The sequence below is a fragment of the Miniopterus schreibersii genome (assembly GCF_964146895.1).
Source record: "Miniopterus schreibersii genome assembly, chromosome: 7".
NCBI classification, from domain to species: domain Eukaryota; kingdom Metazoa; phylum Chordata; class Mammalia; order Chiroptera; family Miniopteridae; genus Miniopterus; species Miniopterus schreibersii.
In genome coordinates this window covers 30,279,832-30,301,867 of record NC_138108.1, presented here as the reverse complement: position 1 = coordinate 30,301,867, position 22,036 = coordinate 30,279,832, and the positions used below count along the sequence as shown (strand labels likewise).

At 42.7% G+C, this 22,036-nt stretch overlaps 1 protein-coding gene across 2 annotated transcripts in view; it reads right to left on the bottom strand.

Moving 5' to 3' along the window:
- Positions 1-18,755, bottom strand: part of STAT1 (signal transducer and activator of transcription 1) — a 38,393-nt gene extending 19,638 nt beyond the window's left edge. For both annotated transcript variants that reach the window (XM_081141900.1, XM_081141901.1), the window contains exons 1-10: positions 18,559-18,755; positions 15,808-15,936; positions 14,705-14,849; positions 13,351-13,449; positions 7,438-7,527; positions 6,344-6,422; positions 5,126-5,217; positions 4,761-4,912; positions 2,397-2,555; positions 1,466-1,558 (exon numbers count right to left, since the gene is read on the bottom strand). In XM_081141900.1, coding sequence (XP_080998026.1) covers positions 1,466-1,558; positions 2,397-2,555; positions 4,761-4,912; positions 5,126-5,217; positions 6,344-6,422; positions 7,438-7,527; positions 13,351-13,449; positions 14,705-14,849; positions 15,808-15,935 — 1,037 coding nt within the window. In that variant the 5' untranslated portion in view covers position 15,936; positions 18,559-18,755. The remainder of the gene's footprint in view (positions 1-1,465; positions 1,559-2,396; positions 2,556-4,760; positions 4,913-5,125; positions 5,218-6,343; positions 6,423-7,437; positions 7,528-13,350; positions 13,450-14,704; positions 14,850-15,807; positions 15,937-18,558) is intronic.
- Between the last annotated feature and the right edge of the window lie 3,281 nt (positions 18,756-22,036).

Sequence of the window (22,036 nt, the reverse complement as noted above, 5' to 3'; positions counted from 1 at the left end):
GTTACTGAAGGTACCTGTTTCCTACACAGCCTTGCCCACACTGGGTTTTACCAAACCCCAATTTGATAAATTTTGGGCCAATTATATGGGTAAAATATAGGATACATTACTTTTACTAAAACTTGTATCTAATATTTGTCCTGTTTGGAGAAAATAAGAACTATCACTCATAATCAGGAATATGAGGATCTCATCTATAATCATTCCGGGGCCATGTGGACAATGGAAACTAGGAGTCCTGGGCTGAGACTCAGGCATGCCTCTTCTACTTAGCTGGAGGCCTTGGGAAGGAGCCCCTTAAGCCTCTGCTCTGCTCCGTTTAGTGGAACAGGTGCATGGGATTAAGGGGATTAGATTTCTGGTGCCCTTTCCGGCTGTGAGGGCTAGGACCCGAGGGTGCTGGAGCGTGGTGCTCTAAAACTGGGGCCACAAAGCAGCATCTACAGACCTAACTGAGCTGCATCCCAGAAAGTGGGACTACGGCCAAATTGGAAGACAAATGCCGCTCTTCAGAGTCCAGCTGCTCACTGGTGCAGGAGCAGTTAAACGAATGCAGCCATTTAACAGGAGGTAAAACCACGTGTTCTCACGTGGAAACATTTCTAGTTTATCAAGGAGAAAAACAGGCTGCAAGACAACATAACTAGCAGAATCCTGGTTCTTAAAAATAAACTATTGCATGTCATGTACATTTGTGTGTGTGTATAAACACACACATGTATTAACTCACATGCAAACGTGGACAGAACTCGAGGAGGAGTGACACCGGTCGTTTACCACGGTTGTCTACAGATACTTAGATCACAGATAACAGAAAACCTGAGGAGCCCGGCCGGGCGTGGCTCAGAGGTTAAGCATCGACCTAGGATCCAGGAGATTAGGGTTCGATTCCCGGTGAGGGCACATGCCCGGGTTGCGGGCTCGATCTATGACTCTTTTATCATTGATGTTTCTTTCTCTCTCTCTCTCCCTCTCCTTTCCTCTCTCTGAAATCAATAGATATATTTTTAAAAAAGAATACTTTTTTTAAAAAAGAAAAAGAAAAAAAAAGAAAACCTGAGGAAAGCTATGAACCCACTCCCCAGGAAAATGTATGTGCACATTCATGCACACAACATAGAGTTTTGGGGGCGTATAAAGCTCAGGCCATGAGCTTATGCTCAAGAGGGAATGAAGCTGCTGTGAACTCTTATTCTATTACACGCAAGTCTAAATTCCTTTTATAGTGAACATGCATTACATTTACAACTGAGAAAAATCAGCAGTTTGTGTATGTGTATACACATGTATCTGTTACAGTTCTAGTTGGGAAAGAAAAGACAGACTCTTAGATAGTCTAAATAAGAATTCATAATAAAATGCCTACTGCAAAATTCCTCCCCACAATGTACCCCATAACAGTGCTGTGGAAAGCAGTGCAAACTTCATGGCAGGAAGCAGAGAGGCTGCAGCTTTTCTTTCTTACCTCAACTTCACAGTAAACTGCACCCCAGTCTTCAGAACCAATGGCCTCTGAGGATGAGTTGGCATGCAAGGCTGTCTCTCCACCACAAATGAGCTGTAAATTCCCAGTAAAGCATAAATTATCATTTCCACTAAGGTTGAGTCAGCAAAAAATTATTTCCCCTAAAGAGGAAAGAGGATTATAGGGCACAAGCTAAGAAAGAGTTTGAAAGATTCTAGCAGTTGGACAAAATGAGATTTTCTAGCCAGTAAAGAAATCCTCAAGTCTAATTTGCACACAACAAAATCGGAGTAATTATAGCTGAAACTTTCAGGATGATGACACAATCTGAAAACAGGTACAAGAGAAGAAAGCTCTGAGGTGGATGTATTGTTAGGAGAGGCATGAAGAAGTGAGTGTACAGGGTGGGCACGGGGTCAAGGCTGCCTGGACAGGGGGCCTGTGCGGAAGCCACGTCTGCAGTAGCCATTTAGGGCCAGGCTGGGGAATGAGTGTCCAGCTGAGGGACTCCACTTGGATTAGCAGGTGACAAATAGCCAGACTGAACTCTGCGCTAGGTCACAGGGACTAGGGAGGAAGGAGCTGAGACCACGTGGGAGGCTACTATCCAAGAGTTCAGGAGAGAGGATTAGAAAGCCTGAAAGGAGGTGAGGCCATGGAGGGAGAGGACACATATCATGAGGTTAGTTGCCACCGTCTCAGCACAGACTGACTATGGAGGGACACAGAAGGAGTAAAACTTACTAGTTCCCACTCTAGGTGGCCACAAAATGAAGGTCGCTTGGCATAAACAAGGAATTCGGGAAGAGCTGACTGGCCATAAAAAAGTTTACATATCCCATTAAACTCTTCTTAATTATCTGAATTACCATATAATTTTCCTCTGGGTAACGTAACTACAGAAGGTGCAAATCACTCTCCCTCAAGTTACCTCTGAATGAGCTGCTGGAAAAGGCTGAAGGTGCGATCCCATAATGCTTGCTTGTTTTTCGTGATGGGGTCATGTTCATAGGTGTACTTCTGTTCCAATTCCTCAAGCTTTTTAAGCTGCTGACGAACCTGCTGCAGACTCTCTGCAACTATGGTGAACCTGGGAAGGTGCAAGACACAGGGGTCTCAATCAGAAGCATGGACTAAAGGGAAGCACAGAAACAAGCATGTGGTTTTTACAGGCAACGTAATCCATTATCTACACATAGCAGGGAGTGATGAAGAGGCTCCTCTTGGTATTAGGCAGCTGTTATTTGGGGAGAAAAAACTAACATGCTAACCAATTACAGCCCAGATCAAAAACACCTGCATGCTACTGAGATGGACCTAAACAACAAGAGATGGGTAGGGGTGGGAGCTTCTAGGGGGATCTGTGATTTCCTTACTGACCTGTAAGATAAATGAATTTGAAAGGACAGGGCAAAGGGGAGACGTAGGGGACACGAACTGGCAGACGCCATCAGAGGTGATGAGGAGGGCAGTGATGAGGCCCCTAAACACTTTATATTAGGAAAAGGAGGAAAGAGCAGCCCAGAGGCTGTGAAAGCAAGCACAGGGGCTGTGAGGCCAGGTTAGGAGGAGAGAAGGGAACATAGGTTCTTGTTTCACTGAAATGGAAGATAATATGCTTAATCTAAACACTCAAATGTAAACCAAGGAGGGAACCTAGCAACTGCTTCCACTTCCTCCCTCCTCACAGTAAACTGCCAACAGTGATGTGGCCTCTGAGCAAAGTCAGGATGTGAAAGTGTTGTCTTACTTGCCTGGAGTAATGATGAAAGAAAATCTCCCCAATGAAAAGCATGTCCTTCACTCTGTGGTTTCATGCCCTGAATCCCATTCCAAGCAAAGAGAGTTCCAGAGGGATTCGAACCCAGTGCTCCCCAATTTTGTTTTGCATGGGCACATGAGAAAATGATAGTCCTTGTACAGCACAGTGGGGGATGCTGGAAGGCATTTGTGTCTTCTAAAGAGGCTCCTGTGGCCTAAAGAGACCAGTAGGAGGCTTCAGAAAGCCCAGGGCCTCCCTGTGTCCTGAGGGGCTGGGGGGTCAGTACTGCTCAAGGCACATGGGGCACACTGGGCTGGGCAGCTCTGTTCTGACCCACAACAAATTTGTGATACGGACAGGCAATTCACAGAATACAAATACATGGCTGAATATGAACTGTGATTTTTTTTTTTTCCAAAATAGCAATCCAAAAAGTCAACTCATGAGATCTCTGGCAGTTGGGCCCCTGGGAATTATTCCAGGCCACCATCCCCTCAAAGCCACTGTGATTCCCCCTCTCCCATCCCCTCTGCTCTGGCAGCCCTCCTTGGACTACACTACTGTGCTTACTGTAGCCCAGCTGGACTTTCTGTCTCTATTCTATCCCCCAGGCTGCTGCCAGTGACCTCACTCAATCAACAATCAGAGACAGAAAAATCCTGTCTGGCCTACCAGTGCCTATGGAATGAAGTTCCATTCCCAGCATGGGGTGAGAACCTCCACGACCAGGCTCCAGCCTCTCGCCAGCTCTGATTTCATTCTTTCCCCCGCGCACCCCACTCTCCAGGCATCGGCAGCGCAGTACTGCAGGCCCTCTCGTGCCCTGCCTCCCCTCACCACTGCGCCCTGTCTACGCTGTCCTCCCAGGTTGACACGAAGTGCTCCTGCTCATTCTCAAGGTCTGCGCAAGTCCGACTCCTCTTGGAAACCTTTTTCGGCGACTCCTTCATTCGTCCTCCAGGGAACTGTGGACAGACCTTTGTCAGAGCGCTGGCAACACTGTACTGCACAGAATTATCCCGTCTACCTCCTGCCTCCACACCGAGAGCTCCTTACTGGCAAGGACCAAGAAGCACTCACCTTTGTGTCCCTAGGTCCTAGCCTAGGGCCTGGCACACAGCATTTACTGGATGGGTGACTAATACATGGCCCACCACAAACTTATTTCATGTAGTCCTGGAAAATACCTCAAGCTATTTTGTTTTTAATAAAAATTTAGGACTGAAGTTGTTCAGTGTGTTATGTGACAACCATGTCACTGGTGTTTTGGCACAAATGACATACTCCTTGGCACAGGTAGAGCAGGGAGAGGAATGCCCCCAATCAAGCAGAACATGGCTAGACAGAACCAAAGGCAGGGACAAAGCTGAGCTTTCCAAGTGAGTGTTTCCAGGGAGAGGAGGAGCTGGACTACGTCAAACTCTAAGGCAAAGTTCCGACAGGTACATTCAGCTAATGCAGCTCAAATGTGCACCTTATGAGTGTATATGGTTAGCCAGTCAGCTGCCGTGTTTCTGCTTTGCAGAACCTTACCAGTTCTGCAGCTGATCAAGGCAAGCGTTGGGGGGTCCCCCAATACAGGCACTCTGCTGTCTCCGCTTCCATTCCACCAGTTCGTCATTAATCAGGGCTTTCTGGGTAAGCTCGGTGACATTCAACAATTCTATTATTTTGTGAACTACTTCCTAAAGGGAAAGGAAGAAACAAAGTGAAATAAATTTACCTTTAATCACTGAATTTTAAAATATATATTTAAAGCAAAGCAAATATCCTTTTGTCTTAACTGTGGCTCTAAGTCAAGTGGTTATAAAAGTAATTTTGCCTCTATTCTAAACTTACGTTCATTATTTATAGTCTGTGACAAAAGCAACACATTTTTCTGGAAAGTGAATCACTACCTTTCTCTTATGGTCAAGCATTAAATACATCTTCTGGAGTAACATTTGTTCTTGCTTCTGATCACTCTTCGCCACACCATTGGTTTCATGTTCTATGAATTGGGAGAGATAACAGATAAATAAGAAAGTGAAAAATTCGCATGCACTTAGGAGAAGTATGATCTAAATGCTATCTGGTAATGGGTAAAAGTTGGCTCTTCTTCCATCTTTCTTGAACAAAACAAGAAAAATGTCATATGTATAAAAACTGGACGCACTAAAACAAAGTACTTATTTTTAATGGCCCATGTAAACTGGAAACAGTACTCTTTGGTTCTAAAGTGATTGTCAAAATATGAGCTAAATGAATCTAAGGGGCAAAATTCAAAATTTCAGGTAAAAAAGCAAAGCAAATCTGTAGCTTTGAAAAAAAAAGTAGATGATTAGGAAATAACAGTAGTTGAGGTTCCACTCTCATAGTTTTTACCCAAATCATACTAATAATCTCTCCAATATTTTTATTGAATGTATCTGGGTGACATTAGTTAAAAAAATTATATAGGTTTCAGGTGTACAATTCTATAACACATTATCTATATATTGTATTGTGTGTTCACCACCACCTTAAGTCAAGTCTCCTTCCAGCAACATTTACTCCCCGCTTTACTCTCCTGTATTAACCAAACTATCCTCCAAATGACTGCTAGGGTTATAGCAGTACCCTACATGTTCTACACAATGCACACTTGTGGGTCATCTTCAGTTGCTGTAATCATTAAAAGCAAGCAACAACAAAATAGAGCTAAACTGCTTTAAAACATGGAAAAACGAGGAATGTATTCTGCAGAATATACACATGGAGCTGCAATGTTTGAAACTGCTTAGGCATTAGGGCATGAGAACGCCATATTCCTATCAGTCTCAGTCAATAGTTGGGCTAGACACCAGTGTCACTAAGGGCACCGCCAGGGATTAAGGGGTAGTTCTACTGCCACCTGGTGGACAGAAGTCAGAGATGCTGCTAAACAGACTACAGTGCACAGGACAGCCCTGCACAATGAATTATCTGACCCAAAATGTCAACAGCAATGAGGTTAAGAAACTCTGGGCCAGTAAGAAGCCAAGACTAGCAATTCAGTATCAAAATACTTGGCAAATATGAAGGAGTATTGGTTTTCATTATCTAATGTAGACAGAAAGAATTACAGCCAAAGAGCACTGCTTTGAACATTAACTTACCTCTGTTCTGGGAGGTTTTGCATTTAAAGTCATACTCATCTTGTAAATCTTCTAGGGTCTTGATTTCATGCTCTATGCACTACAATAAAGACATAAATAGGTTTGCTACTGACCAGCTTCTATGGATGTTAAGAAACAGATCATTGCTTCCATAAGACCCAGAGAGCCATGGTAATAATCCTGCTCTCTCAAAGATGGACTAGACTTGCAAAATCTGAGTCATAGACATTAAATAACTTATATTTCATTAATAAGAATATAATAACTTTATTTAGAAAAAAAACTATATGGCTCTTTCTGGACTCGACCCACTGATTTCTACTTTAATGAAGTGGTTCTCTAGAAGGCTGCAGGATAAAGTTGTTCCAAAGAATCTGGAGTTTGGAAGGACGCCGTCTGAAGCACCAAGTTAAGGCCATGCGGTGTGTCCGAGACCACAGGAGATCACACCCCTCATCCAGTTGGCCTTTCCCACAGATACAAGCCTGGTGTAAAGCAGGTTACCTTCATCTTTCCCCTCAAAATAGCCCTAACAGTAGAGGGGAGTGAACAAATCCCACCAAAGGCGCTTCTGAAGCAGCCCTCTGCTTCCACAAATGGTCTTGCAAGTTTCTGTTAAAATTATTGTGGCCATTTTATTCTAACTGGAAATGAATCAGAATTTCTTTAATGAGATTTTTTGTTCCACTTCCAAGTTTTGGAATAAAAAAGGTGTTTGAGGAGGACAGACCATGCTTATCCTGGGGCTCTGTGTAACCCCAGGAACACTCCAGTTTGAGGCCCAGACTTAAAAGGCTATTTAGAGCAGCAACATCTAGTTTATTGGGTGATGGGGCAAAGTCAACAGTTACAACATGATACTACATGGGAGAAAAAAAAGAGAAGCTCAATGTCTGGAAGTTACAACAGGAAGTTATAAGAGTCTACCCATTGGTTTCACCAACTTGTTTACTTAAGGTTTGGAACTTCAGCTAAACTCTTCTCAACTATTTAAAGGACTGAAATCAGTTACTATGTTCACACTGGAGCAACTGAAACCTTTTATCCTGTACAAAAAGTCACAGAATAAATGTATCTATTTACTCAGTACTCACCATCACTTTGTCCTTCACATTTCTGACTCTGCTGTCAAGCTCCTTCTGTTTGTCTAACATCACAGTGTTCTGAATATTCCCCGACTGAGCCTGTAATGGGAGGTGCATGGTCAATAGTCACCTTTTCACTGGGCATATTTACCTGCTGGTTACACTCCAAAGTCAAGTCTATATACCCTGTGCCCTCCATTACCTCCGAGACCTCCCAAAACTTCCTTACACAGGCTTCCCACATGAGTATCTGTAAGACATAGCTCAGTTCCCAAGGCCCTGGAAAATGCTGGCAAACTGTTTATGCTACAGAAAGACTAGGCTCAGTTCATTCCAAAAATAAACAGCATTTCTGAAATTTCCCATTAATTCATACAGTTGCATGGTGCCACACAGGAATTTATTTCAGGGTTTCTCAAATTCTGTAGACAAGATTCTTTTTTATTAACCCTGTACTTGTCTTACAGCCTTGCGATTCAGAGTGTGGTCCCCAGACTAGCAGCATATTACCACCTCAGAGCTTGTTGGAAATGCAGAATCCTGGGTCCTAATCTGATTACTGAATCAGAAACCCCATTTTGACAAGACCCCAGGCAATTCAGAGGCATAACAGTCCTGTTGTTAAGGACTTCAGTATCTGCTAAAGTAATGACTATCAGCCCAGACTCACTGGGAGTGTTTAGTCTTCAGCCTTGCTAACCGAGAGACTCAGACGCAGCAGTGCCTTTGCTGATTACACATGGTGTTCTCTGATTTATTCATGCAGCATACACTGACGAGGTACTAAGTCAGCTCAGGCAATGTTCCAGGCCCAGGCAGTAGAGCGGAAAACAAGACAGACCCTGTTCTCACAGAGATTAGACTCCAGAAAGATTCTATTTTTGTTTAGAGTTAAACCCCCCCTTGGCAAAAACTGTGCCCATCAACCTATCTTACTTACTGCCCAACACAGATTCTATGTGGGCATTCTGATACATTCAGATTTATCAGTCTTTTCTCTTTTATACCTGGACTTTCCTTCATATTAGAAAGCCTTTCTCTATTGACAGACTAAAAGAGTTCACTCATTTTTTTCCCTAGCACTTGGTTTCCTTGTTTTTACATTTAGATATCTGATACAGCTAAAATTTATTCTTTTTAAAAAAAAAAAATCTTTATTGATTGAAGGGAAAGGGAGAGAGACAGATAGAAACATCAATGATGAGAGAGTCGTCACTGATCATCCTGCACAACCCCGACCGACTGGGGATGGAGCCCACCCCCTGGCCATGTGCCTTGACCGGGGATCAAACTGCGATCTCCTGGATTCTAGGCCTAGGCTCAACCGCTGAGCCATGGCCAGCCTAAAATTTATTATGTTTAATGTGAAATATAGTCCAGTTTTAACTTTTTCCAATTGGCTATCCATTTGCCTTAACATTTAATGAAAAGTTCCTATTTCCCCCAGTGCTCTTGAGTTTCCACCTTTATCATATCAATTTCCATATGCACCTGGGTTTTCTCTTCTTTGCCACTGATCTTTTTCTTCATAAGCCTGAACTCCTGACCAATGTTTAATTATGGAAGGTTTATAGTATATCTAGCAGGGGTGGCCCCATTTCATTGCTCTACTTTTTCACAAGTTTCCTTGTTATTTTTGCATGTTTATTTTTCATATGAATTTCAGAATCAATTTGTATAACTCCAGAAAACAACTTGTTATTTTTATTGGGGTCATATTAAAATTATGAATTAATTCAGGAAGAGCCAATATGTTTATGACGCTCTTAATTCCTCTAACGGTTTTCTTTTGTCTAACTGCATTGGCCAATACCACCAATATAATGCTAAATAGCAGTGGCAATCGGGGACATCCTTGCAATGGTCTGACTTACTGATGTTTTCCCAACTGAGTACGATACTACCTCTAAAACTGAGATATGTATATTTTACTATGTTAAAAAGGGTATCCATCAATTCCTATTTTATTGAATTTTTTAATCAGAGATGGGTGTTGGATTTTGTCAGATCTTTTCAGCATCTATGGAGATAAACATATGCTTCTTCTCTTTATATCTATTTATATAATGAATTACATTAATGGATTACCCAGTTACAACCTACCCTTGCATTATAGAATCAATTATACTTGGTCATGATGTATTATTTTCTTAAAGTAGTATTTAATTCTGATTCCTAGTATTTTATTTAGGATTTTTACATTGATATTCATAAGTGAAATAGGTCTATAATTTTCTTTCTTGTTCTATCTTTATTAGGTTTAGGTAATCAGAGTCACTTTGTTTATAGAAAACATTTTTAAGTTTTCCTTCATTTTATATACCCTGCAGCAGCAGAAATTCAAATCGCATGCATTATATCAGTGTAAAGTGTATGTTAGAAATACATGAAAACAACTGACATGCCCAGGTGCCACGTCACTAAGTGATAAACGGGGCCGCTCTCGCTGCTCAGAATGAGCCGTCATCTTGAGCAGCTTCATAAGGCTTCCTGCCCCTGCAGGGAAATCTTTGATGCCGTCTGTTTCTAAGCCAGCTGGACATGGCGCCGGGTCCTTGGGCTCTGCCAACAGCTGGGACACTTCACCCCTGGGAGGGCCCTGCCTTCCTCGCCCTCCTCCCTAAGCGATCACAGGTTAACTTAGTGAGCAGGGGTGCAGACAGTCATGGCTGCCTAACTGGGAGCTTACCATCACGTGCTTAACAAAATAATAACATCACTATGACCACTCTATACTTTTGACTCTAATACTACTTCCAGGATGAGTCTTTAACTTTTTAACTTTCTGACAAACCAGGAAACATCAGGAAACCACAGAAACATCAAATGTTAAAGTTGGAAGGGACCTCTGCATTCGCCGACTCCTATTTTCTCATGTCACACTCACACCTCTAGAGACCTATGTTTGGAGGGTTTTGATTAGAACTTGGTTCCTTACACACCCAAGACAAAAGAAAAATCTTCTACTCAGGGAGGCTGTTCTCTTACCGGAATGAGCAGCTCCCTGAGTAAGGGGATGTGTGACAGGCACCTAACGGGTATAGGAGTCCCAGTCAGAATGCCCTCCTATCCCATCTCACAGATCAGAAAACTGAAGAGAGATTAAGTGACCTCTTTAATGAACTGCTTTTAGAGTCAGACAATTCTAGGTTTAAATTCCAAACTGAATTAGTTTTGTGTTCTTGAGCAAAGTACTTGACCTCTAAACCCTGGCTTTCTCATCTGTAAAATGGAAATAAGAATGCCTACCTTCAACAATAGTTTTGAAAACATTCACTCAAATGAAATAAAGTTTATAAAGTACTTAGCACAGGGCCTGAAAGATAAGCACTCAGCATACGGCAACTCTACTATTACTCAAGACCATGAAGATGGAATAGCAAAGGGAAGCCTAGATCCATGTCATGTCCTTCCCTCCAACCTAAAAGAACTGACCACCACCTGTGGTGGTGAACCCTATGGACCTAAATCCTGTCCATTCCATAGAGTTAACATGTTCAGCACAAGAAAGAGAAAGAAAAAACCCTTAGTGTGCTATAATGTCAGCAGACAAAACATTTATAGGCTACTAAGAAGCATCTGTGTATAACATAATACAGGGGTGGGCAAAGTAGGTTAATAATAATAAATAATAGATTAATAAATAAATAATAATATGGGAATAAGATGTGTTTCCCATATGCATAACTGTAAACCTACTTTTGCCCACCCCTGTATTGTCTTAAAAGTATTTTCCAAAAGCTCTTCTATTAAAACAAAACATAATGGAAACAGTATTTCCTATCCCAACATTTCAATACAATTCTGTGTCCTTTAAATGCTAAACTGGTTCTGAATTTTGCATATTTTCACCTGAATTTGTTGAATCCCTATGTACTGTCACGTAGTTTTAATAATATCAATTCATGGACACTATTGTTTCAGCTAAAATCTCCCTACTCCTCTCACTCCCCCTCAACTGGATTATTTTGAGAAAAATACATCACATTATTCCACACATACATGTATCAGTAAAAATAGAAGATAGAAGATGTACTGTTAAAACGCAGTTACCTCAACAAGAGGGGAAATGGGGAAGAAATAATTCTAAATTTCCCAGCCAGTAGTCAGTTGGATTACTTTGGAAAGGAGGCATCTACTGTGCTTTTTCCATTTCCCAGATATCCCCAGACATCCAGGACCTTCCCTCAGACCCCAAGAAGGCTCTGCTTCTCTTGCTTTCAGCTGGGCAGTCAACTAAACTTCCTCAAACGCGTTCATTGATAACTCGCGTGTCCTCCAAGAGGTTTAAAGTGAACCTCCCCCCAGGTTACCTACATTTGTAAAGGGGAGCTCAAAAGCTGACAGGCCTTCAAGACCCAAAGCATACCCAGGAGATGGGGTTGATCTGGGAGAGGAGAAACTATCTACTCTGCCTCTCGATGCCAACTCTGGGCCTTGGGACCAAATACGAGGAAACACTTGGGTGTCAAGGTAGACAGTCTGTTCTTCTGCCCGTCTCTATTTTCGGTTGTCCTCTCAAGTCTATTTGAGATACAGGAATGTCCCATCACACTCTGCTATTAAGAGGAAAATCCCACATAATAGTGTCCTGCTATAAATCTCCCAGGTCCGTGCCAAGCAGGTGTAACTTTCTCAGAGAAGACAATACAGCCAGGTTTTCCTCCAACACTGATACACACTTTTGTTCACTAGACTGGGTAACAGTTGGCCTAGTCAGTTTGAGTTTAGAACAAATAATACATATCTCTAAATGCTTAGTGCAGCAAGGCGCATTCAGCGTGACAGGGAAACGGAGAAAACGCCCGCAGAGGCAGATTCGCAGGATGGGGCAACAGCTCAGGAAGTACACGGAGAACAGCTTTCGCTGCCACTACTTAAATTCTCTCTCTCTTTCTCCCACCACCTCACAGTTCACTTTGCCAGTCTCTTGTTAGAGAAAGCACACGAGACACACTCCACTGTGCACTCAGCATTCTCCCCTCATGCGGGAACTGTCTCAGCCAGAACAACCCACACTGAAATGGTTTCACAACTGTCTGCCTGCTGGGTTTTTCCCACCACCCAAACATGCAAGAAGGGAATGAATAAATGCCATGGCAACTTCAAGAAACTGCTGGATCCTGATCACCAAGGTTTGTAGATTTAACAAAATCATGATAAAAAATCTTGCGCTAATACAACTCTGTCTCATTCACTGTTTGGATGTCTTAGAAATTTAACAGGTACCACAATTCTAGTTAAAACAAAGCTCTTGACTGTCCCATCAACCTGTTCTTCTCTAAAAATCTACTGTGCCCTCACAAACCCCACCTCTCTCTTTTCCCTGTCTTCCCAAGCTCGGTAAACAGTAGCTCTCAGTGACGCATGTTACATACAAATCAGTCATCCTGATCTTTCACTACCTTACTACCACATCTGATCCTTCATGATAAGCCTGTTGGTACCGTGTCCACAACATAACCTGACTCTGTCCACTGCTGCCCACCGCTACAGCGTGCACTCCACCTCCCACCCTTGGTCTGCGGCAAGAGCCCACTAACCGTCTGCTTGCCTCCTTTCCTGCCGCAGCACCGAGCAAGTTTCCTGACCCTGATCTAAAGAAACAACCCCATCTTTCAGACACTCCATTACTGTCTACACAGTATCCTACTTTGTTATCTTCACAGCAATTGCTACTGTCTGAAAGAATTGTGCTTATTTGTTGCCTCTCTCCATCAGACTGACTTCCACTAGATCAGGCTCCTTTCATGAAGCCTGGGGCTATAAAATCTCTATTTCTGATTTTCCCCAATTCTTGGGGCATAAAATTAGAGGACTACTCACCACTGCCTTGAACAGGACCTCAACAATATTCGTTGGATAAATAAATAAATTTTTATCTTATTATTATCTTTAGTGTTCAATTAGGAAAAAACGTACCTGATTGAATCTCTGGGCATTTTCCAGAATTTTTCTTTCCTCCTTCAGACAGTTATAGATGATCATAGACATCTGTATTGGGTCTTCCTGAAAATTATCCTATATATGATTGTTAGAACAAAAATAAATTAAATATCAGAATGTTTAAACCATTGTGTTTTATGAATTGAGATGAACCTGTTCATATTCACTGAGAAACTTCATCCTGCATTTATTAAATTCTACTTAAGTTATTTTTGGTAAAATCAAAATACTCTTTTCACAAATTATGGCAACTGCTATAACTTTCCAAATAAGGGCAGGTATCTCAATTACTTCTTGATTAAAAAAATAAGTATTTTTATACATGGCTCCTATAATATTTTTTCTTTGATTTCTATTGTTCTTAAGCCCAATTATATTTTGTTAGGATCCTGAGACAATACAAATGATACAAAAATTATCCATGATATTCCTCAATTTAACTGATGGTCCCTGCTTTGAATTAAACCAAACACATTCTCTGTTTTTCTGCTTCCTTGTCAAAACTAGTTTGCAAAATACTGGCAATCATGGTTTTTTATAACAGGAATATTCAAGCAAGGTCTATTAGAGAACAAATTTTTGTAAAGTTAATCTGACTTCCCCATTCATTATAAAACCCTAGATACATTCCGAAAGAAAAAAAAACAAGCTTCTAATTACCTAAGTTGAATAGTTTGGTTGTGTGTATGAAACAAGAAAACACCAGTGCTCACCTCTGTTAAAATAGGAAAGTTCCATTAATACAGAAATAAATATGGTAGCCAGGCAAGGAATGCTGGTAGCACTTTTGAAGTAATTCCAAAACTTTGTAGCACATTCTCTCCTGCCTGGAACTCCCTCTGACTTTCCCTTGCATGGCAACTGCACCAGAAGCAAGGCAAGGAGGGGTCTCGTTCCAGTTCGCCAGCGCACTATTGGGCATTAGGGAAGTCAGCCCTTTCTGGACTTATTCTCCATCTGTATACCAAGGACTTAGACTGGACTCATCACTCAAGTTCCTCTGAGCTTTAACATGTTACCACAGCTCACTGCTCTTAAAATGTAACCCTTTTTCTTTGGTTTAAGTATCAACAACTTACAGTAAAACAAGGCTCTAGCATTACATTTTTCTCAGAATTACTGATGCCTAACAAGTGATACACTTAAACCTAAAAATTCCTTATATGTTTACAAAATTAACTGACATTTTATTTTACTTATGCTATAAAATTTTAGCCACACAAAGGAATTTTACTTACAGTCTCTCTAACTTTTCTAAATACCAGTGAGTGGGTGCTCTCTTACGTAAACATGGGAACATTCCAACTAAAACACAAAAGCCAGGTCATACCTGAAGATTACGCTTGCTTTTCCTTATGTTATGCTGCAACAAAAAATTATTTTCCAAAGAAAAGCGACTGTACTGATCATCCAGCTGTGATAGGAGGTCATGAAAACGGATGGTGGCAAAGGAGACATCATTGGCAGCATGCTCCCTAGATTTAAAATTTACACATTTCATTTAGGTACTATTTTAAAGAGACAAAATAATCATTGCTTTCCATGCTGAAATTATTAAAAATGATTTTAAGTGTTTCCTTATGTTTTATTTCCTTCTTTTGAAACTGACACTGCTTTAGCAGCACTTTGTACAATATATCTAGTATATACAGTTAGCATGAAAAATTCTAGAACTGAAAGACTGCACAAAACTGTTAATGGTGATTATCTATGGAAGGGAAAAGTGAACAGGGGATTTTATTTTCTATGTCAGATACGTTCAGAACATTAAAAGTATTTGCAATTAGCAAACGATAAATTTTAAAATAGAACATACATCAGTTTTATCATCCCCTGAATGTTATTACCTCTTCATATATATGTATTTTTCCATTGCTTTTTCAGACAGAGTGGAAAGGGGAGAGAGAGAGAGAAACATTGATGTGAAAGAGACACATCGATTGGTTGCCTCCGCGTGTACCCCAACTGGGGCAGGGGATCCAGCTTGCCACCAAGATATGTGCCCTTGGCCGGAATAGAACCTGGGACCCTTCAGTCCATAAGCCGATGCTCTAACCACGGAGCAAACTGGCTAGGGCACCTCTTCATATTTCTAATCAATATTTTACCATAACTTAGCTTTAATTTCTTTCTATGATCTGTATCCTAACTTGGGAAATACTTAGTGTCACATTATCTACGTTATCCAAGCATTTAGGAATATGTATCATAATTAAATTGACAAAACTACATAAAAGTATTCAGTGACTAATGTATTTAGCGTTGTAGAGACACATGCCATTTTTCAAATTAATATTCTTTTCTGTAACAGATAATCCCAAAGGCCACTGATGAGATTCATCTACTAGTCAACGTGGCTCTAAGTCACTTGATCAACAAGTTATTTTAAAAGCACAGAAAAAGTTCCTTCTCAGTCAAGTGAGTTTTCCTTACCAGTCTTGCTTTTCTAGCCACTGTGCCAGGTACTGTCTGATTTCCATGGGAAAACTGTCATCATAGAGCTGGTGAACCTGCTCCAGGAATTTGGAGTCAAGCTGCTGAAGCTCATACCACTGCGACATGCTAAAGGAAAACAGAAATTAGATCATGAATGGAAGTCCACCGCTCCAAGGAACACGGATTTAGCATTATGCTTCTTTTATTTTGAGTACTGTCTGTTTTCCTCACATGAATGAAGAAAAGGATTTTCGGGAGATTTTGTTCGCTGCTATATCTCCAGAGTAGTGCTGAGTACATACGTGTTCAATAAACATGCCTTTTAAATAAATCTGTACTTTTATCAAACAAATAAATGGAAAACACACTTATACTTACGTTAGGACAAATCATAAGAACTCTCCCCAAACTGCTCTTACAAATTACAGTACATTTAAGTCAAAGATTTTAAACTAGTATTTCATATTTTATGATGCAAAGGGTAAAATGAATTACTTTTGTTATGTAGCTTTTAAAAGATATTTTCTTCTTGCCAACTGCAAACAATAAATCTGGCACAAAAAATCTTAAATCTCAGTAACAAATTAAAGGTTGAAATAACATCATTAAATATAATTGGAAAGAATAAAGTAATACTATCTCTTTGGATAACTGAAAGTCCATTTTTACATAGCAATTCTAAAGATTAAAAATTAAAACAAAAACCTAATTTAAGGAAGTCCTAACATCCATTAGGAAAATGAAGAGCCTCCCATCACCATGGTGTAATTTAGGATTTACACCAGGCACGCCTGACAACATTCACAGTGGCTATTCCTATCAGGCCTCTGAGGAAGGGGTCTGGATTTTCAAGCAGGGACTGGAAGAATGTATGCACACTTACTGGCGAGCAAATGTGTGTGGGCATAAAGTCACATCTACTCCACAAATTTCCTTCCAAAGGGAGATAAGGACATGGTGGGAATACAAAGCTAGTTAACATCACGAACACCAGTAGAAACGGACCCAAACCCACTCTTTTGGCGCACCTTCTGTAGCAATTTGCTTTTCACTTCAAATTTATTGTACCTGAGCAGAAGACTCCAAATTTGTGGTTCTCTCCTTCCCTGTTAGGTGTCTAATAAGGATGTGCCTAAAATAAATGTGCTGGCAGAGTGTATGCCAGCGGAGGCTGCAATAGCTCTTGTCAGGCAAGTGACCTCAGGCAACTAACTCACTTGCCTATCACTAGGATGGTGGTTAAGAATGGATGAACCAGTACAGAGGCACTACCTGGAACAGAGCAGGCAGTCAATAAATTCACACTAACAAAACCAGAATCCATCTTATCTTCTTACAAAACATGTTACTAACAGAGGGATTGGCACGACTGTGCCCCAATTACCTGGCTCAAAAATCCCAACTTTCAGGCGGACTCCTTCCTCTCTAGTCCCATGACCTCCTACCTCCCTGCCTCCAACACTCTTCCCAACCCAGCCTTCTGCGGCAGGTGCGCAGGCAGGCTGGACATCACTCACGCTCAAAATTGCTACAGTCTGCCCATTCTTACGCTGATTTCCACCTGGACCTTATTTTCATCTATTAACAAAGCAACCCAGTCACCAAATTCTCTCTGGGTTTTTGGCTATGCCCAACATTTCTGCTTTGCTCCAGCTATTACTCACCTTGAAAACAGTCTCCCCACAAATGTCTGCCTCTCTAAATCCTACCAGTATTCAAAGGTAGGTACAAATACCCCTTCTTTCATAAAGCTGCCTGAGTCTCACCCAGCCACAATTTACCTTTCTTTGACTTGTACCTCATTGTATTTTGTTTCTCTATGAGAGCGTCAGTCTGTCTTCCTTTTAAAAGCTCTGTGTTTTCTCGCCTGCACGATGTAAGCTCCAGAGCTTCAGGGACCATGCCTTTAAAAAAAAATCCTCTGTTCCTTGCACAGCATCCTGCACATGTACTCAATAATAGTTTGTTGAACTGAAAATCTAGTATACTTCAGATTGCAATAGAAAGAAAAGGGCAAACCCTATTACCGTCCAACAAGTTTAAGTCCTGCATCCTTATGAAGCAACGGTTGCATACTGGCTTATGCTGGAGGCTCAAGTCTTATTTCCATCCCAGAAAAACCACCACCTCTCCAACCTATGCAAACAACATTCAAAGCACAATCAGCCACACACCTACGTATCTACCCCCAAACTCTCCAGGACCAGTCAGAACAGTTTAATTAAGACTAATTGTATTCTTTGGGGGTTTGCAGGAAGGAAATACCACTTTTATACTGTAGGAAGACATTCCGTTCCCGAGTCATGTAATCATTCATTCATCTCCATGAGCACTTTCTAACCTACGCCTCACGCCCCAGCGAGGGCTGGGGACTCCGCCGGAGCAGCAGGGCACACGCGGCAAGCGCAGGAGGCGCGCTTCTCACCCAGAAAGCTCTCCAGCGGCGGGCTCGGCAGATCCAAACTTCCTGCCCAAGTCAGGACCGTGAGAGCGGTGGAAAGGGGCAGGAAAGAGGGAATCGGGAGGGCAGAGATGCAGTGTTCTCTGGGGGACAACTGTATTTCACAGACACTTTCCCCGCCAGAGCACCACCGGGGGGCAACCGTGCCACCGCCGAGAGCAGCGCCTGGGACGCTCCGCGCCGCGCTCTGCGGGCGGCTTCCCCGCGGGCGCCCCGCGCCCCGCGCCCCGCCTGGACGCCGCGGCGGCCGCACCTCCCCCCGGCGCCCGGAGCCTCTCGTCACTCACTCTGCGCGCTGGGAAAACGGGGACGCGCGAAGGCGCGGCGGTGCGGCCTCTCCCGGGGGCGCCCGGTCCCCTCCGCTGGGTCCGGGGTCTGGTCGGTGCGGTTTCCGGTGAGGCGGGACCTCTCCGGAGCCTCGGCGCAGGAAAACGAAAGTACCGGCGGCCAGAAAAGGCAGTACGACCGCCCCGCCTCCTTCGCCTCCACCAATCACCGGGGCTCCGCGCTCAGCCAATGGGGCGCGGCTGTTCCACAGGCGCGCTGCCTCCCCTCCGGGGCCGCCCGTCAGCCAATCCGCTGCGTCCTTCCGTAGCCCGGGGGCAGGGCCCCCTCCTGAGTGACGCGCGGCTGGCTCAGCTCCGCGTTGCAACTTGGCGGACTGACAATTCTGTTTACACATTCTAGAGAGCAACGGAAAAGGAAGTTCTGTGTTTGCAGCGGCCCAGACCTGGAGATCTCTGTTACCCCCACATCTGAGAACCTGAAGCTAAGGACACGAGTGGGGCACTGTCATTCTAGAAACTCAGCATCTGTGTCCGTGTCCCCCCCCCCCCCCGTAGCCAACCCCAGGGGATGCTTTTCTTGTCCTCACCTACTTGAATGTTCAGAAACCTTCTGCACTGTGGACACCTGCATTGTTTCACACTTCTTTCTTGGCCACAAGGAGACGCGTCCTCTATGCTTCTTCCTACCTCTCTGGCACTTTCTCTCCATCTCTGCTTCACCTGTACTACCAGCTGTCGGGCAGTGTTAAGCGCTGTCAGGGTGTGGATCTTGGCCGGCTTTACCTACACTTCTCACGCTGTCCTGTGATGCCCTCACCCACAACTTCCCAATTTCCTTCTAGATGTGGAAGGCTTCTATATGTGTATCTTGTCCACACCTTGCATCCGAGCTCCACACCCGACTCCCTACTCGGATGCCTGGTTAGCTCTGCAAGCTAGTTATGCTCAGAACCAGCTCACCATCTTTCTCCTCATTCTGCCCTTTTTCTAGAAACGGCACATGCTGGACAGCTAGGGGTCATTTCTGACGTGGCCATCTCCCTCACCCAGCCCACTTTGTCCTGTTTGATTCTTCCTTCTAAATATTTCTCAAGTCTCATCACTTCTCTCCATCGCTTATGCCATCTCCCCTTTTCTCTCATTTGGATTATTGCTGTAGATTTCCAAATAACTGCTTCATCTGAGCTCTTAACTCTCTTTTAACCCGTTCTTCCTACAGCAGTTTGAGTGATTTTTTTAAAATTGCAAAGCAGACCCTGTGTTTACCAATCTAAAAATCCTCTGATGGTTTTTCTCTTAAGTCCAAATTTCTTAATATACCCTACAAAGCAATCTTGTGCCACTCTTTCCTTTCCTTACTTCAGCATTTTTGTTCTCAAAATAAGCCAAGCTCTTTCCCCAAACTCAGGGCTTCTCACCAGCAGTTCTCCATTTGGAAAGCCCCTTGAGCCAACATCCACCTACCCCGGCTTCTTTGCTGGCTAACTTATCTTTATGTCTCAGCTAAAATCTCAGCATAAATGTCAGTCCCCCTGGTAGGCATTCCTTGGGCCAGCCTAGAGTGTATGCCCATAAAATCAATTGGTTCCTTCAGGCAGATGGAACTTGAATCGAACCTTGAATAATAAGGCAACTTGGGTAGGAAAAGGTTCTAAATAATTTCCCAGGGATATGCTTATATGTGTGTCTATTATAGTTTTTTTCCCCTCTTCTCACATCTATGTACTCCTTCTTGTCACATTTTCACCCTCACAAAGCCAGTACTGAGCTGGTGGTAGCAATGAACGTTGGTACCAAAGTAGCAGCCTTCTGTGAAAAGAGATGCTAGGCCACTAAAAAGAGCCCTTCCCCCCCTACTCACCTGCACTAAGGGCCCAGACAATGTTTTAGAAAAGCTGGCTCCAGGAAGGGTAGTTGGTATGTTCAAAATGTTTTTTTCTGGTGCTGTAAAACTTGCACAGCAGTTAGCTGCAGTATTGATGGGAGAATTAAACAGTCTTAGCATCTGCAAACAGGTTGTCTCTCTTTGGCTTTCCACACTCCAATTGTCATCAGGTTCTGTGGATGCTTCCTTCCCCATGCCTTTATCTTCCTTAGTTTTACCATCATTGACAATGCCCTACTGTAGGCCTTCATCACTTCAGAACTGTAATGCTACGATGGACACCAGGTGGACTACCTACTTCCTGTCCCTTTCCCCTCCATTATATTTTCCAAAGTAAGTTCTCTAAAACACCACATTTATACAGTCATTCCCTGCTCAAAAGCCTGGACAGCTTTCATTACATTTAAGATAAACACAAACTTTGTCTTCTAGTCTGGAGATCCTGCACGGAATGTCCCTACCTTTCTTTCCAGCCTTGTCTCCCATTGTCCCATTACGCAACTAAACTCTATCCCCTGCTCTCCCCTCATGCTTTTATTTTTCCCTTGTCTGCCCCTTTGCACATACTACTGGCAAGTATGGCACATACTAAATGGCAAGTCCTTATTCTCTTCACTTATTAAATCCCTACCCAACTTTTAAAACTAAGCCCAAATCCTACATTCTCCTTCTGGTACCGCCTCAACCTGTAGCGATCAATCTGGTCTCCGAAATAATATGATATGTGTTTCTATCCATGTTGACAATCATTACACACTCCTTTATATGATGGTTTTTGAAAGTGTCTAAGTCTTATATCTTCAAGATTCTAGGTTCCTGGAGGGAAAACTATATGCATTTTATAAGTTGACTCTTTAACGTATTGACTGCTTTAAAAGCAATCAAATCAACAAAAAAAAAACAAAACAAAAACCTAGAGATTCAGAAATGACAGACCCAAATGTGTGATAGCCTCTTAGAAGAGTCAGCTTGGGAAGCTATATCTCTATACCACAATGTCAACATTGCAAAAGGCACAGATCTAGAAAAAATAGCTAATACCGTGTCTGATAGATTGTATTACTTTTCAAATTTTTTCTTTCCCTTCCCACTCCTTGCCATGGTTCACTAGGAGTGGAGTGCACCTCCTCTTGAACTCTGTGGCCTTGGCTGTATGACTTGCTCTGACTAATGTAATGTGAGCAGATGAGATGTACCCTCCGGCTGACCTGAGGCTGCATGTCCTGTGTGACCAGTGTGTTTTTGTGTGCTTCTTCCCTGCACTAGGATACAGCAGTCTCACGCAGCTGCTACTCCTCCAGCCTGAGTCCTGGGAGGAGCGATGTGTGGAGCCCTCCTGAACCTGCCACCCGAAACAGAACCGTTGCAGCCCATCCATGTACCCATAATCCAGATGGTGAGATGTGTTTGTTTGTTGTCATTGTTGTAAATCACTGAGGTGTTTCTGCTTTGGCACTGAAATAACTGACTAATTAATAGATGACAGAATCAAAATTCTAAATTATTATAACAGGCTAGAATCCTGCTGGGCTGAAACCAACTGGATACAACTTAAAACAGTAAATGCAAAGATCTGTATTTGGGTTTGCATTT